The sequence below is a fragment of the Sparus aurata genome, chromosome 20, assembly GCF_900880675.1.
Source record: "Sparus aurata chromosome 20, fSpaAur1.1, whole genome shotgun sequence".
Lineage (NCBI taxonomy): Eukaryota > Metazoa > Chordata > Actinopteri > Spariformes > Sparidae > Sparus > Sparus aurata.
The window spans coordinates 9,767,670-9,785,261 of NC_044206.1; the positions used below are offsets into that span (position 1 = coordinate 9,767,670).

Sequence of the window (17,592 nt, forward strand, 5' to 3'; positions counted from 1 at the left end):
AAAATGTTTTTTTATAGTACATGGCAAAGCAGCACTCTATGAGATGAGTGTGGCAGCAAAATAAAAACTCCAAGACGCAACACGCCAAAATAATGGAGTGAACCTCCCTCAGCTAAAAAGCAGGTAGCATGCCAATGCTGATCTTAACATGCTGAGATTAACATGGTTAACTTTGACCAGACCATGACGAGACTGACCTATCCGGTTGTGTTTTCAGGTGCCTGGTAAAGTTTGATGTGGTCAATCCAGCAAACGTTGCATTTGGTGATTCTTTTGTCAGCGCCATGTGTGTAGTTCCTGTAGGCAAAGCTTATGCATTTTCATTAAAGGACTGCATATTTTCTGTCCATGGACCTCCATTTTCTTCTCTTTCCTCACACTTTTCTTATCTTGTCCTTCTGCTCTTTTCTCTTTTGTTTGTTTGCAGTTTTAACCAGGGGCGTCGCCAGGAGTGCGAAACATCCAGACAGTGTTGCCTCAGTTTCCTAATCTAATTACTGATTACTCCTTTAAAAAGTAACTTAGTTACTTTACTGATTACTTGTTTTTAAAAGTAACTTAGTTAGATTACATGTTATATTGTTAGTTACATTCAGCAGCTGCCGACAACACCCCCGCCAACACATAAAAATGACAACCGGTTTTGCCAATATTCACTTTAATGGAAGTGCATTTTAAACGGTAACGCCAAGCACGGCATTGATAGTAGTAGAAATCTTGTTTATTATGGCACCAAACGAGGGCGAGTCAACCATGTTTATGGGCAGCATTTCCTCTACAACATACTGCTCGACCAACTAATTCAACTCTCCCCCACTTACTTGTTTTGCACCGAAGTCAAGCTTTTGTTGTTTGGGTGGTGGGGGACCTCTTGCAGAAGTCGAGGCCGTGGCTTTGCTTGCAGCTCTCTGTTTAACACCACCTGGTGGGACTTGCTCTGTAAACTTAACTGTGCTGTGCTGCGACTCCAGATCTTTCTTCCAATTTGACGTTGTGTTTTTGAAGCTTGATAGTACTTTGTCACCAGCATAGAGTGTACAGCGAACCTTGATATTCTCATCTTTAGCTGACATGAACTCAAATTAATGATTGTATTTCCAGTTAGAAAACACGCATCTCTCTCCTCCCTACATTGTTGTTTGTGTTTGTGTCGCTGCGTGGTGTTACACGTGAGTTGTCCTCATGCTGAAAACGTGACTTGATGCATACGTGACAGCACATCCCGAGACGCAAGAAGAAAGCAAAAATATATATTTTTGCTAAGGAAAATGACAAAGATAATAATAATAACGCACAGTGGATTGAATAAGTAACCTTAATCTGATCACTGTCTTGAAAATATTAACGCGTTAGATTGTTCATTACTGAAAAAAACGCAACACTGCCCGCAAATAGAGTCTTTTTTTAATGGGGTCCGGGGATTTCTCCACTGGGCAATTTTGAAAATTGGGCTTTTAAAGATGAAATTTCAACAAAGTTTGAGAAGGAAAGGATTTATTTTTTTTTTAAAGGCACAGAGATCCAGGGCTATTCCTAAAACCCAGGTCTAACGACGTGCCTGGGTTTAACTGTTTTTGCCCCTTGTCTTAGATGTCTTTAGTTCCTTCTCCTCCACACCTTCAACAACAGTCCTCCACCTCTCTCCTCCTCCTCCTCCTCCTCCTCCTCCTCTTGTCTCTTGTTCATCTGCATCCAATAGCTCTTCTCCTCACAGTGTCTAATTCTGTGGGATGTCAGGAGCGGCAGAGCTCTAAAATAAACATCCTTGCTGCAGTCAAGGTAGTAATCACCCTCTCTCCTCTTTGTCTTTGTCTTAGTTTTTCTTTGTTTTGCCTCTGTCGCTCTAGACTTTCTCTCAGTTCTCTTAGTGTATTTCTTTTTAAATCAATTAGAAGATCTCCTTCAGCTCTAGTCCGTCATACCTTTAATAGATATGCGGTACAGTAGAGAGAGAGGGATTGGGAATGAAATGCAACAAATGTCCTTTGGCAGACACGATCTGGAGACATAAGTGTCATGATTAGCGCCCAAACCCTCGGCCGTCTACGTCAGTACAAGATTTCACAGCAATGAATCAGGTAGTTGTTGAGATATTTTATTCTGGATAAAGTAGAGGACTGAGCAACTAACTAACATTGCCAACCCTAGAGCCCCTCCATTAGAACGGCTTAAAAGTACCATGCTTGCCTGCGATGGGGGTTGCAGGCACACATACAATCATGTCTTTATATCCTGTGGTCCTTTGCTACCATCTCCTCTCTCCAAACCTCCAAATGGATTCTATTTTCTGCCTAATTGGGCAAATGTGTTGGCCTACAATGATCTGTGAAGAGGGAGGAGGATGACACGAGGCTCCGCTGGCTCTGCGTTGGTTGGACTTGGCTCGCTTTTTCTTCTTTTCCCTCGCTCATTTTCCTTCAGCTACTAAAAAACACATTCAACACACCTTTTAAAGACAACCTCTTATGTCTCTTTTGGGCTCCAGAGCTTTTTTCTTCCACTTTCTTCCCGCTGTTCTGATTGTATTTTAATGGGTTGCAATGAATACCCGCTAATTTCTTCCCGTAATTTGTTGCCGCTCCAGCCTCCTTCTGGTCGGATCAACACCTCCAACCGGTGTTACATTTCTTTTAAGTCAACCAGAACTTGCTGTAACAGCTCAGACGCGGACGGATTGAACTGATTTTATTTGCTCGCTCCGGGCACCAGTCCGTCTGGCAGTATCGCTCATTGGTCAGAGAAGACGTCAGCCATCTTATTACTGTGCCTTGCATGGCCTTCCAACTGTGAAGTGAGCAAGGGGGCTCTCTGTGTGGCTCTCCTGCGGTGCTGGAAATGGGTTTGCACACAGGAACTCCTACAGTTAGCCCGCCTGTCAGATAGAGGAACAACAGACCAGGGTCTTCACAGAGAGATACAGCGGGGAGAGAGACATCATTATCATCTACACTCTCTACTACTCCGGGTTCCACCTGCTTGTCGGGAATACCCTGAGGCTAAAGATCCAGTTGAATGTCAAGCAAAGAAAAAGCTGCAATTATCCGTTCACAGACTTCCTATTTCAGATCTTTTCTTTCTGAAGTTATTTCATGGTATGCAGGTGCCCCCCCCCCCCCCCCCCCCCCCCCCCTTCCTCAGGAGGACGCTGTGCTGTGTCTCTCACCCTGGATAAGATTCCTCCTCAGCTTCATGTTTGTTTCTGGAACATTTTCACACATTTCAGACATGTAATTACTTACTTTGAATTGTGCACCATTGTGGATGTGTGTATGCAGACCTTGGCCCGCAGTTGCTGAGGTGTCTGCTAATGGGGGTCTTAATGAATAAATGAAAAGACACGCTAGGCTTTTTTACAGCTAGGCAGGCTGGGAACACACAGAGCACAGCTTTCATTATAGTGTCACTGTTAATATGATTAGATAACTGAGAGTACGATCTCCCCTAATCAATTGTTGAAATGAATTATCACTGCTGCACAAACGATAACACGCACATGCACAAACTCGCGACAGAGGAACTGATATAAGTTGTTCACTTGATGTCTGTTGGCCATTTTCTTTCCTCTGCGTCTTTATCATTTCTGTGCACATATTTCTTGAGCCTGATGTTTCATCTTAAATGTCACCGCTGATCCACATCAATTAGTCCAACTCATTTAAGTGAACATCTAAAAAAAAGCACAGGGTTCGTATTTCAAGACAAACCGGAGGACAATTTGTTTCTTTTACAGTTTCTGTGATGAAAGTTCTATTTTCTAAATAACAAAAACATTTCTGATCTTTTTTCAAGTGCTAGAAAATGATGACAGTCCACTTCAAAAGTGCTTTTTAAAAAAAAAAAAAAAAAAAGTTTGAATTGTTTGAGGTCTGAAAGAGTTGGCCTCATTGAAGAGCCTCTCGCATGAACACATCTGTTATGAAATGGCACGTCCAAATGATTTAAGACAACGTGCTGCATTGGCCGACTTCCCTGTGCTCAGGCGTTTTCGCGAGTTAAAAGAACAGTTTTAGCTGTCTGACCTTTTTTCACAGCACAAAGACACAACTTGAACTTGAAATTCAAAGGAGGCATATTGCATTTTATCATTTCTTTTCTGTACTTCGGTGCTGTATCTAGGTTTGAGTGTGCGTGAAAGATCTTGAAAGTTAAAAAGGTCAAAGTCAACACCTATACTTCCTCTCTCCAACAGAAAACACTGCTCCTGAAGTGATGGAAACACCTCGTCAGAAGTCCCTCCTTTAATTCCGTGACAGCTTGACATCACACTACATCACGGTGTCACATATTTGCGTAATTTGTGCATAGTTTGGCAAACAAGAACTGATGTGAGATTGTGTGATCTAAAACAGAGCGTTTTCAGACAGAGGGGGAATACAGTGCTGCAGCACTGAACAGTATGAGAAAACTGATTTGTTTTTTTCGAGCATTAGAGCATGTAAACCTATTTTAGTATTAACCCAAAATGAAATTCTGAAGATGAGCTGAAAATTGACGTAATATGTCTCCTTTGAATTATATGAAAATCCCCTGAAAAAAGCATGCTTACAAAAACAAATTTACGGTTATGCAAATGTTATCTTCTATTCATCATAAAATCTATTCTTCTATGTATCATAAAATCAAGTCTATCATAATGGCTAATGAATTTTTTGAGAGGTTTGACAACTTATTTTTTTGAATTTGGCATATTCTTGGCATTAGAACTTATAGGGCACACTATGTGCTATCGGTTTTTCTCTCTCACTCAGCTGACTTAAAGTCTTCACGTAGGTCTCATCCAGGGGCCCATCCTCCATTGCAACACCAATCAGTGCAAGGTGAAGTTCTCTATGAGCTCCATAACTGTCCCATCCCCCTATACACCTTTGCCCCCAAGATATGGACCAGTCATTTGCTTTGCAGAGATTTTTGATATAATTTAATTTCAGTTCTCGTTTACTTCTCTCACGGTACAGCTGTCATTGCATTGTTAACATCATTGAATTGTTCTGGGCCACCGACTACACGACTTCTGACAATGCTTAATTAATTTTCTTTACCTCTGTGGTTTTTGACAACAGGATTTCCGCGGTGTGAAATTTCTTGTTACTGTTGGGTGACACCTTTGTGAATGATGCTCTCCAACGAGTGGAGTGGAACCACTGATCAAATCTGGAATGTCAAAATAACATCGCATATTTCTCCCCAACAGGTGGCTTTCATCACGCTGAAGTGAGCAATTTAGGAGGTTGTGCAGTTAAGAGAGTTTGGTGAATCTGACTTTGAACACTTGCACGAGCAAACTGTCATGGTTTTGTCATTTCCTGTGTCATTTTGTAGTTTATATCCTCATGTGTCTTGTTTTACGTTTCACTTCCTCTCTTTGTCTGTTTTCTTGCCCTTTTTCTGTGTACACATATGTGCCATAGATTAATTATTTATCTTTATGTAAGCCTGTGTTGGTTAATCTGTGTCTCCTGAACCTGTTTCCCAGTCCTAGTGTGTCCCTGCTTTGTTCCCCTTGGCTTTCTGGTTTGTCCTCAGTTTTTGTATTTTGCTTTAGTTTTTTTCCTTGGGCTTTCCTTTGCCTGCTTTTTGAGTGCACTGGAACAGTTTACACAAAAAGGGACCCAAAAGAGGCAGCCAAGTAAAAGAAAAAAAAAGTGATCTTTAATGCTGGTAAATTATGTCCAAAATCCAAAAAGCAAGCAACAAAAAGCAGGCAAAGGAAAGTCCAAGGAATGAAACGGTGGACAAACCAGAAAACTACAGGGAATGAATCAAAAACACAAGGAACACTCAAGGACTGGGGAACAGGCACAGGAGACACAGACGAACCAACAAAGAGTGAGGGGTTGACACAGGAATGATTAATTAATGGAACACAGGTGTACGCAGAAAAATGCGGGGAAAACAGACAAAGAGAGGAAGTGAAAAGTAAAACAAGACACATTAAGATGTAAACCACAAAACGGAAACATTTACAGAGTGTCTACACAGGAAGCATTTAGTTGCCTGTTTGGTTTGTGTGGTATGTTTTATACTTGAATCAATCCCACTGTCTACACTACACAGGCCACATTTCAGTCACATAATACATGGGTAATTGGAACCTGAGGTGTATTGCTTTCATGCCAAACTACAGTGATTGTGTGTTGGGCTCCCAGTGCCCATTGCTGATGTGAATGTGAAGCAAACCATGGGTCACTCTCACAGTTAGTCTCTACACCCATTTGATGTATTCCTGTGGATTCCTCCTCAGACTCTAGACTTCTTTCCTGCGGTGATGTTTAGTATCATAGAGTGAGAAATCCATCGTGCAAGAGGCAGGGACAACTCTGTGCACCTACATTAGTCTCAATAGATGAAAGATGCTGTTAGTCAATAAGAAATTGTGGTGTAAGGACTAAGGAGCAGCACTTACTCTTATTCTTGACCTTCACTTTGCTACAATGTGGGTGGCTGAATGTGAAGCTGAATGCATTGAGTTTGCACCTGAACTGGGTGAGTCCATTTTTTAGGGAGAAAAATCAGTATACTGGAGAATTACAGCACTTGGCTGCAAGGAAAACCTTTCGCAGCATCTTAAATTGATGATACTTAAGTGACCAAAGGTGGATTTTTCTTCTTATGTCGACCATTGAGGTTATTTCTTCATCACACATTTTATTATGCTTTCTCAGATATTCTCATAAGCCATTTAAACACTGACAATAGGACTGTGTCCATCACTGTGGAGCTTTCAACAACAGCCAAAACCCATCAACCCTTTATTCCACAAGGTCCCTCTGAACCATGATTAGAGCCCCCCGTCCCCCGTTTGAAGACGGCTTTCATTCGAGATATCAAAGCGCGGGCGCTCAAATATTCAGGGATGCTGCAGTTTGGATGTTGCCAAGATTTTTGTCGGAGATAATGAAAGACTATTTGTGATTAGTCAGGAGGAGAGAGCTGGTAGCTGTGTGCAGAGGCTAATGTGTTGCCATAAATAAGTATGCCAATGAAACGGTGTAAAGTGGATTAAGCTCGCTGTGCTAATACTGCCATATGTGTGGAGCCGTTCGATGTCTGAGAAACTACAGACACTGTGGGGCCCGCTCTATCATCACATCTTTGTTAATACAGCGCCTAATGTGTATTCAGACCCGAGAGGCTACATGTGGCTGGTTCATACAGTGAGAAGAGTTTGGTCTTTGAAGCAGGATGTGCAGTATATTCATTATGGATTATGTAGAATTCTGATGAGGATTACTCAGTTTGACTCAAGCTACATTTTAGTCCAGGATACCACGTCGCACAGACTCGTTCAACTGTTACATTTAGGTCTTGGTCTTCAGGTCAAGTGGATCGTGTCAGAAGTTAAAGGTGCACTATGTAGTTTTGGGAAATACATTTTAATCAGAAAGGAAAGATATTTTTGGACTGATCTTTTTTTTTCAAAACAAACATTTGTTTTTGTGACTGAATAAACCTAATAGACAAACTGGCCTTAAAGGACAACACAGTTTCATACTGTTTTACTTTGTTTGTATTTGGCGGACCCCGCCACCTCTCTAGCTGCAAACAGTGTTCTGGGGACCTTATTGTCCTCTGAGAACAGCTTGTTTACTCAGTAATGGAAAAGGTAGATACTTCACCTGCATACATGCACAGCAGGCAGATGTGTACTTCTTTAAATTCATCTTCCCCGTGTGTTTGTACAAAGCGCATGTGAGATTATGAAGGTGATCGAAATATTAGAATGTTTTTTTAAACAGATATAACACTACAAGTTGAGAGTTATGAAAATTTCATCAAGGTGATATGCGAAAAATGTGTTTACCTGTACTGTAGGTGCCAAATTCACTTGCTGACATTTGCCTTTTTTGTCTTTATTTGGTCATCCATCAAAAGCTGAAAATGCCAGAACTTTAATTTCTTCTTTATCCAAGTGCTCAATATATCTGTGTACACAGAATTCCAAAATAAAGCCAAAGATGCTGTGATATGTCCTGGATAATGCGTGATGGCCCAGTTTAGTCAGCTATAAAAGAAGCTACAAGAAAGCATAGCACACACACACACACACACACACACACATAGCCACACATAGCCACAGACCACACCAAGTCAGTCCTTCTCTTAACTTGCAAAAGAAGAAGTGGGGAAAAACTTAGATGTGCTTCTGTAGGTCAGACACAAAGTGCTGAGATGACAGGTCTCCAGTCCATTAGCAGCCTAGTCTCCTTCGATCTTGTCAACAACTACTGTCATTTACTAGATTCCCCATCTTTCCTTTGGAGCAGCTGCTTTTCATACAAGTAACTAAGAGATGTCTGCCACTGTGCACCCTCCCAGACGAAAAAGACAGTTGACACCACAAAAAGTATGCCGAATTATCTACTAGTACTTCCTGTTTGCAGTGGTAATGTGGGTGTACTGAAAACTATCAATGAATAACTTTGATACTGAGAAAAAGTTGAAAACATTACAGGCCCCGTTGAGACGGACCATATCACTTCACATGAAGTCCAAGCACTAGTGCATTTAGGGCATGTCCAAGTGCATTTTGTAAGGTAAGCGGTGGATAGTCTAGGTGCAAAGTGGGGCACATGGCGCGAAGGGGTGTTATTTACACTCTGAATTATTCATCCCTGTGTTTAGTGCAGAACATAATTTAAACCAATCAGAGTGTCAGCACCTATTCCCACTAAGAGCCAGATGTGCCAGGACCTGGGGCATATTGAACAGTGGCACTAGTCTTCACTGAGGCACAGAAATGTGATTGTCGACTCCTGGACCCTCTGCCCCGCCATGTCACAAACATCTGTCCCATTAACAACTCTGTTTGACTCTATGTGAGAAAATACACTGCTATTTAACTGAAGAGGAGGAAGAGGAGGAGCGCTGCTGTGTGTCCCTGTGTGTGCCTGTGGATCTCAGCTCAGCGTAAAGCAGCTGTCTTGTCTAAACATATGTATTTCAGAACTAAAAGTTTTGTTCTGTTTCCTTTGTAGAGTTTATAACTACGGCTTTCAGTTTTGCTGATTAAATGTGCCACGATATTTGTTGTTGTGACATTATTGTGTTCACTGAAATGTTTAATATAACAGAAAGCAGCCTTTCAAATCATAAAATCAGAGCATATGCACGGTGTGAACCTGCCTGTGTAGGCGCAGCTTACCATCTGAATGTTGCGCTCTTTAAATAACAGAAAATACAGACTGCACCTCTGACTTCAGACTAGCTTTTTGTTGGTCTGTGGTCGCTGTCGCTTTCTGTTGTCTCAGTATGATTAAGTGCTATCAGTGCGCCTGACCGCACCTCTTTTTTGGACCAACACGCCCAGGGGTGCACAAGTAAATGCAAGTACATTTGCTATTTACGCAACGTGGGCGCTAACCTTGACAGTGACAATTGTGTTGGCATGAACTAGCAATAACACTTGCGCTTCGCGTGTACCGCTTTGCAGTGAGCAAACGACGGAGCCCCATGATTCTCCAGCAAGTTCTGGATTTAAAAGGAGCTAATTCGCAATGTCAGTCACATCAAATCTAAAAACTGTGTATCTCTGTGTATGCGGGTGTGGATTTAACAGCTGTAACTATGAAGAAGTAGCCTCAGTGCAATGTGTGCCAAACTGTAATCATTTCCCACTGTGCGCCTGAAGCTTTCACCTCACGCGGTATGTTTTTGTCACCTGCAGCGAGTGTGTCTTCCAAAGAAGCTGATTTGATTTCTTTGTCTTTAGATCAGAAAGAACTTCTCATTCAGTATATAAAGTATGTGTTTGCACCATTTATATAAACAATGTATCGTTAGTAGTTGCGCACATCCTAAGACAGACTGTTTAAAGTGCTGGACTAATAAAAGATTAAAACATGTTATAACATGAAAAAGGTCAGCATACTGTAGCTGCCTTAGGTGCAATTAATTTGCACATGTAGCTAACTGAACTGGATCATGATTACAGTGTGCCTATAGTGTGACACTATATAGAAATCCTATTCCCCTGGTGCATATGTTTCTACTATTCTGTGAGGATACTGTAAAGAAGAGAACATTAGTGGATAAAGACATTGAGAAGCCGGCACAGGATCTGAAAAAAACCCCCCCAAAAAACATGGTATTCTTTCTCACCTCCCACTTACTCACTAGATGTCCATTTCAATGATGGTACATGCTTTTAGATCATTCATTCGCCCTATACTGTGAAGTTCCTTTTTTCTGATCTCCTTTCATTACATTAACAGTGTCTAGACGCGTCTGTCACCGATGATGATGTATTAGCGCGGTGGACATTTAGGACAGCTAACAAAGCTTCAGCTGCCTGTCTCGTCTTAATGGCTGTCCAAAATGTCACATTTTTTTTCATGTTTACCGTGTAACCCAGACTGCACATGCTGACAAAAGATCTCTTGCTAAAGGAGCAACCATCTCCAAGCGAAAAATAAACTGTCATTACTCATCTGCCCCATGTCCATCAAAAGACAAAATGTGTCGGAGTTCCTGTGCTGTAGCTCTGACAGTTGGTTGTCTGCACTTTTGAAAAGGGCGTTAGATGACATCACATGTCTTTTATGACGTGGGCTTCATGTCCTAACTAATGACAGGCTATTTATAGTGCTGCACACATGGCTTTGTGGACCAATGCACGGGTGGACCCACCAAGGAGGTTACAGGCCACTGCACTCCTACTGCCATGCCCACTTCTGTCAATTGGTCAATTGACATGTACAGTTTATCAGCTGTACTTTGGCTCGTTACCAACCTTTGCAAAAAAGTCTTGTGCAAGTCTCTTAATCCATTTGGAAGTTATGCACCTTTTGACTATTTGCACTTGGCCATTTTAGTGGCCACAGACTTGACCTCCATGCGTATTTCAGCCTCCTAGGTTGGCTGTGAAAGGGAGAAGAAATGTTTGTTGAGCGAGCTGTAGAGCTGCTGCGGAGAGCTTTCAAACGTTGCTCACTTTCTCTCTTACGTCTGGACAATCACTGTGTGAGAGGGGCATCAATCTTAAATTGTCTCATGCAACATTTCCAATTTTTGACCACTGTGCTTTCAGATTCTCCTTTCGTTCGGCAGCTGTCGTTGTGGCCTCTCGTGTTTACGCACTCCAGTCCTCTCCGATCCATTCTACTTTCTTGACTTCTCATGTTTACTGATAATGATGAAGCTCAGGAAGGAACGTGCAGTTCGACATTGTGGCACAGTTCTAATGTTTTTGCCTTTTTATTTACCTCATATTTGCCTGGTGGGGGGGAGCTGTGCCAGGGTACATTTGGTCGATTTTTAAATCAATTTCTGTTTTCAGTTCCTGAATCAGGTCTGTATTTTTTTGTGGTTGGGCATTTTGAAATTGAATTCTCAAAAGCTGCTCTGCTCTCCCTTTTGTCTCTGTGTTTTTTTACTGTGAAAATGGAACCCATCTCCCGCTCCGTTTCTCCCTCTCTTTCTTGTAATAGGCTCATCTTTCCCTCTCTCCCAGCTCTCTCTATCTTCCGTGAGTCTGAATAAAGCAGCTAATGGTGCGTGGAAATGGTGGCAGCACAGTCATGCCTATAGACAGACTCTTTCCCTCTTATGTGTTGCAGTATGTAAGTGAAAATGTACATTTATAAGGATGAGAGGAAGTCATTCTTTCACCCATCTCATTTATATTCTGTGTTTTAAGGCACAGTAGGGCTTAATGAAAAATGTTTTTTTTTTCTTATCCATTAGAATGTGAGATTACTGAGTCCTGGTTTAGTCTGCTTCTCATAGGGAGGCGAAGCCTGGGTGCTGGTTTACTGGAATAACTCAGCATACAGGCGCTCAGTTTGTCTCTGCAGTGCTGCATTTGAATAGAGATTTGAGCAATGAGCGATTTAGTGAAGTCACGACACGCCACTGCTGCTTGTTCTTCTTCTTCTAAAGATGATGATGATGATGATGAAAATGTGTCTTTCTTGTCCTCAGGTCTACATCCGTATCCTGGACAACGAGTGGAATGTATACAGACGTTACACTGAGTTCAGGGAGCTCCACAACCACCTGAGGACCCAGTTTCCACAGGTGGACACCTTCAACTTCCCACCCAAGAAAGCCATAGGGAACAAGGTGAGTTAAATGTAATCATTTGCTGTTTGTGTGACTGATTGTTGGTCTTTCTCTGTCTCGTGCAGCTTCTTTTAGAGCACATGGTCAAAGCGTTCCTCACACTTTGTCTCTTGCTTTTTTGGTTTTGAAAACACTTGAAATAAAACCCAGCTTTCCAAACACTTTAGGTGCTGCGTTTGCTCTAACTCGGCTCACATGTGGAAGAATCCAAAGCCTGTAAGACTTGCTGTGCCTAGTTGTGGTTGCTAAGCTTTGGTTGTACTTAAAAACGCCAGGGGTTTTAGTGAATAGTCCAAATATTAGAAACTACAGTGGTTATCAGATGGGGTCAAACACCACTGCCTCATCTTTTTCTACGTTGCTGACACACAGACCAAACTGACAGCGGACAATTGCTGCTCCAGGTCCCCATGACTCACTTACCTTTAGAGTTACTCTTAGAACTCCTATTCCCCCCCCCCCTTTTTTTTTATCCTGTTCTCTGTCTCCCTCCAACCTTTTGCAGCTAATTTGGTTCTGACCCCGATTCTCTGGCTGGTTGGATTTGGCGCTGCCACAGCCCAAAGCTTCGGTCTGACTCCCCACCTTCAAAGACATTGTGCTTTCACGGTTGGAGTCTGGTCTGAACGTTTAGTCGCAGAAGCTGCAAATAAGAGTAAAGGTTGAGTGTGCGTGTGTGTCTGTGTGTGTGTTGGTGTGTGTGTAACCGTATGGGATCATGTGGAAGTGCAAGTGTCTGTCAAAGGCGTAGACAGTCTGTGTCATTGTGTCCTGGAAAGCTCTCTGAAAGCCCATTACGCTGCAGGTTTCTGTGAATTATTGGTTTGCACCATCTCCAGGAAGTCAGCCTCCACTCCAAGGAAAGCAGCCCGGGCTTTGTTACTCTCTGACCGCATTTTAAAGCGGGCGAACCGCACGCTGCTGAGCCCTTGCTTTGGACTTCCTGTAAAGTCTAGCAAATATATCAGAGTCGCTTAAAACAGTTTTCTTTTCACATCCAGTGGTCGCAGTTTCCCCTTGCTGCAGTGGTGTGGAGCTGAACATCTTCCTGTTGATCCACTTGTCTTAAAAGCTGTCAACAGAACCTAAAATGTCCCGTACTTTCTTTTTGCTGCTTATACTGTACGCAGGTCACACATGCTGGCAGCATTAAGTTACAAATGGTCAATGCTTACGTTGTTCAGAAATGTGCAAGACCTACTGTGATGTTTATACTTTATCTGTATCCGTATGTATCCGTATGTTTTTCAGATATAAAAAAAAGTCTGAAATTGTAAAATGAGCAAGAGGAAATTATCTCATGTTGCAAATAGCAGTCTTCCGTGCCTTGAACACGCATTCATTCATTACATTCATACTTAGCTACATCTCGTTCATCCCGATCTTTTTCTGTCCTTTATTATTCATTTTTTCTTTTAACGTTGGAGAGCAGATTCACATGAGGTCCCTTACATATCTAAAGTACATGACAAAAAACTTCTACTTGCTTCTCCGTCTAGAATACGAGCCCCTGACTCACTCATTAAAGGGCAACTCCACTGATTTTCCACATACAAATTGTGTCGACAGGTCTTGGGGAGTACTACTGCATATGTGGAAAAAGTTGTGTAAAGCCTTTCGAGGCTGCAGAGAAAGCTGCATGTAATCTGATAAATCGCCTCCAGTGGTGTCACTTAGTGGCTAAACTGCATTGTGGGTAATGTAGGCACCAAGTTTTGAAAAGTAAGAAGAATACATGGAATAAAAAAGGTGACATCTCTGGGTCTTTTAAACTGTTGATGATGAGGCCAATAGTGACACGGGGGTGCAATTCTAGCTTTTCAATACCTGTTGCCTACATTACCCACAAAGCAATTTAGCCACCCAGTGACGTTACTGAAGGGAGTTTATCAGATTACATGCGGCTTCCTCTGGAGCCACAAAAGGCTTTATACTACTTTTTTCACATATGCAGTTGTACTCCTCAAGACTTGTTAACATACTTGAATGTGTTGAATTGGTGGAGTTGCCCTTTAAATGAGTCTTTGTCTATCTGCAGACCTATTTGACCCTGAATATATCAGAATATGAAAAACATTTTAATTGATTGTGCTTGATTCCTATCACTCCCTGGACAAAAATTCACACATTTTTGCGAAGAGGTCCGGCCCACTTACAAACATCGACTCAGTTTCTCCTGAGGATGATGCTGTAGTAACAATCTAAAGATCAACATTTGCTAAATGTATATAACCTAAGCCATGCACACTGAAGCTGTTAACAAGTATAGACTAGGCTGTGGAGAATCTTTAATTCGCCACAAACTAGTGGATATGAGGAAGTCCTTCCAGCTGTAAAATTAATTAAATGTAATAATTTCCTCACTTATTTGAAATGAGTTACCCCAGTAGAAGAAGTTTTGGAGAAACTTGCCAACAAAAACCAGAGATGAAGGCCTTGGGGGGCCCAGACTGAAATGAAATGAGGTAGCAGGTGGAGGGCTTTATGGCTTATAGTTTGATAAGTACCAGATTGGAGAAGTGTGCGTGTGTATGTTTAACGTGTGCGTGCGCATGCAAAACACGAATTTCTCTGTGAAAGCTGAAGCTGAGCAGCATCAAAGAGCAGCTACACACTGCCTCTGTGTGTGATCGTGTGTCGAGAGGTGCTGTGCTGTCTCCATATGTACCACTATGTTTTTATACCGCAGAATTGAGTCTCTGCAGCATGGAGTGTGTGTTTTGTATTTCAAGTGTGTTTATTGTGTGTGGTTTTCTCAGTGATCAGCGGGCCTGCCGCTCTCAGTTCCCTGTTATTTCAATCCAGTCAGTGTTTGTTTGTGAGTCTCCACAAGTACTTTGGAGAGTCTGCAGCGGCCAAGAGCTTCTTCTTCAGGTGGAGTGGAGAGCAGACCTGCTGAAGAAGGCTGGGATTTTTAAATAGGCCTCAACAGAGCTGTTGTTCCAAAGATACAAACACAATGAATACAGCTTAATTTGTTAGTTATTAAAGTTTTAAAGTGTTGATGATCACTGCACTTAGCAAAAACAATAAATCAGTTTAGTCTAATTTCGATTAGACACCTGGTATCTTTCCTGGTGATCCTTATTTGCCATCAGTCGGCCAAATAATCAGTTAGATTGAGATCAGATGATTAACTCGGCCACTCTCGTTATTTGGGTTGTGTTTTCCTGAAATTTGGGGACTATGTAAAAGAATAGTTGTTACATTGATATTGACATTCACTTCCAAAATGCTGGTAAAGCTGATTCCTTTAAGAACTTGAAAGAAGAAAAATATTGAAACCATTTTCATTATAGGGCTGTCACTTTTTCAGAAAGTTACATTTAAAATGAATTTGCAGTGCAACAGTACAACTGTACATTTTGAACTGAACGAGCTATTAGAGTTTGAATATGACTTTTTTTCCTCAGTGTTTAAAAATTGAAAGGAAACTTACTATGCTAATTTTTAGGTTTATAATTTTATTTTGGGTTTAATGTAAAAATTGAAACGGTTTTCTCAAACTGTCCAGTGCTGCAGCTTTGTATTCCCCATTTATCTGAAATGCCCTGTTTTAACAGTCATCTCTTTAGGCCCCCCTCTGATTGGTCAGCTCATACATGCCTTAGTCAGCACTGCTAACTGTGACTCATGCTTAATTAACACCAAATGCGATGCTTTTTTTCATGCGACTATATTACATACAAAGTCAATGATAAAATCAGATTAGATGCAAACTCATGTCTATTCATTCTGGGCGGTGCGAATTAAGCAACTCGATTGAAGCGGTGATGCGGAAAAAAAATATTAAACTCAAGCTAGATTTTTCGTGTGACGCTGTGTGGAAAAAGCCTTTTGGAGTGGATTTTAACACTGTCGTGATGTCGTTCACGCCGCAGATTTTCAGACATTGAACAACACAAACAACAACAAAAATGGAGGAGAGGATAATAATCATTAATCATGGCCATTGGCAGACATGCGTACGGTTACCTTTTTGGTACTTTGCTGTGCACATGAACCATCAAATGCTGATCAGTGGATTAGGTCCAGACTATCTGAGTTTGTGTGTGTGTGTGTGTGTGTGTGTGTGTGTGTGTGTGTGTGTGTGTGTGTGTGTGTGTGTATAAAAATCAGGGACCAACACTTAAAATCATGCTCTACAGTGTTTTTCATGTTTCTCCTGCAATGGAAATGCTGCATAATTGGTTCTCTGTTTTGAATGAATGTTAAATATTTCTTCGAGCATACAGTGATGCATCAGTCAAACATTAAAAGGCACAGTCACTGAAGTGTCCTCCAAAAGTTACAAAATGCATAGAAAGAACTCAATATATGATGATGTTTGATTATAATTAATTTGTTTACTGCCAGCGTCAGCTGACAGCTTCTCCAAAAATTAAGTCGAGAACTGTGACTACACCTGTGTTGATAAAAGGTGTTGTTGTGTTTCATCTTCTCTCCCAGTCCATCTGTTTCTGTTTTTGTCTTCCTCTCTGTGAAGATTCTCATCCCTGTCTCGTACTACTATCTGTGTTTCCGCCTCTTTCCCGCTTTCATCCATTTCAAAGTGACACAGAGTTTTGCAAATGCAAAGCTCACACATACACATGCATTAAACACACACAGGGCCTTAATGATGGAGAAACGTTAGGAATGAGTTACCTGGCGCGATGTGAGAGGAGGAGGCCTTCAGAAGCCTTTTAACAGCACTGTGAATATCTGCTCCGCTGTAAGGATGAAACACACGAACTGTCAGTAGAGATCAGTTAGCAGGGGAAACGTGTGCATGCACATCCCTTACTTAGTAGTATTACATGCAAAGGACTCTCTCAGTTTCATCATTAGACACACACACACACACACACACACACACACACACACACACACACACACACACACACGTCTAAAAATGATTGACAGCTCTGGAGAGAAACACAGCTGTAGTCATCAAAGAGCATCTGCTCTGCTGTGGATTTAAGTCATGATGAATCGAATGGGAAAATGTTGCGCACACACCTATCACATGCTACAGCTAGCTAACCTGCGCGCACACACACACACACCTTTGCAAACTGTCTGTTCGAACACTTGACTCACTCGTCACACATGCCAGTGCCCTGTGATTGGACAGTTTCAATAATCTCCTGCCTCTGTCGGCGTCAGGACTCAACACAGGAAGGGAGGGTGAATCACTGAACTGTAAACCGGATGTGCGCTTTGCTCCAGAACTCTGTTCATGAATCACATGTTACATCAGGCAGGACATGAATTTTACCTAATGTGCTCAGCCTGCTTCCTGTCAGGGACGCTATTGAACCTTCAGTGAACATCATGACTTTCCCCCTTGTTGTATTGTCACCTTTTACATTGTAATGAAGGAAAATGTGCCTTCTATTTCAGAATTTTGGATTTTAGAAACCTAAATCCATTGCCGACAGTTTCCAGGTCGCGCTGTGCTGACGTGAACCTTGCCGATAATTAAAATAAATGTCCTCCAGACTCGAGCGGAAGTGGAGACTTGGAGTTACTTTGTTCATGTTTATCCTG

The 17,592-nt window shown here is 41.8% G+C and overlaps 1 protein-coding gene across 1 annotated transcript in view; it reads left to right on the forward strand.

Annotated features, from left to right (window-relative positions):
* Positions 1–17,592, forward strand: part of snx29 (sorting nexin 29) — a 151,864-nt gene that overhangs the window by 113,214 nt on the left and 21,058 nt on the right. Inside the window, exon 19 of the mRNA XM_030400820.1 lies at positions 11,920–12,060. Coding sequence (XP_030256680.1) covers positions 11,920–12,060 — 141 coding nt within the window. The remainder of the gene's footprint in view (positions 1–11,919; positions 12,061–17,592) is intronic.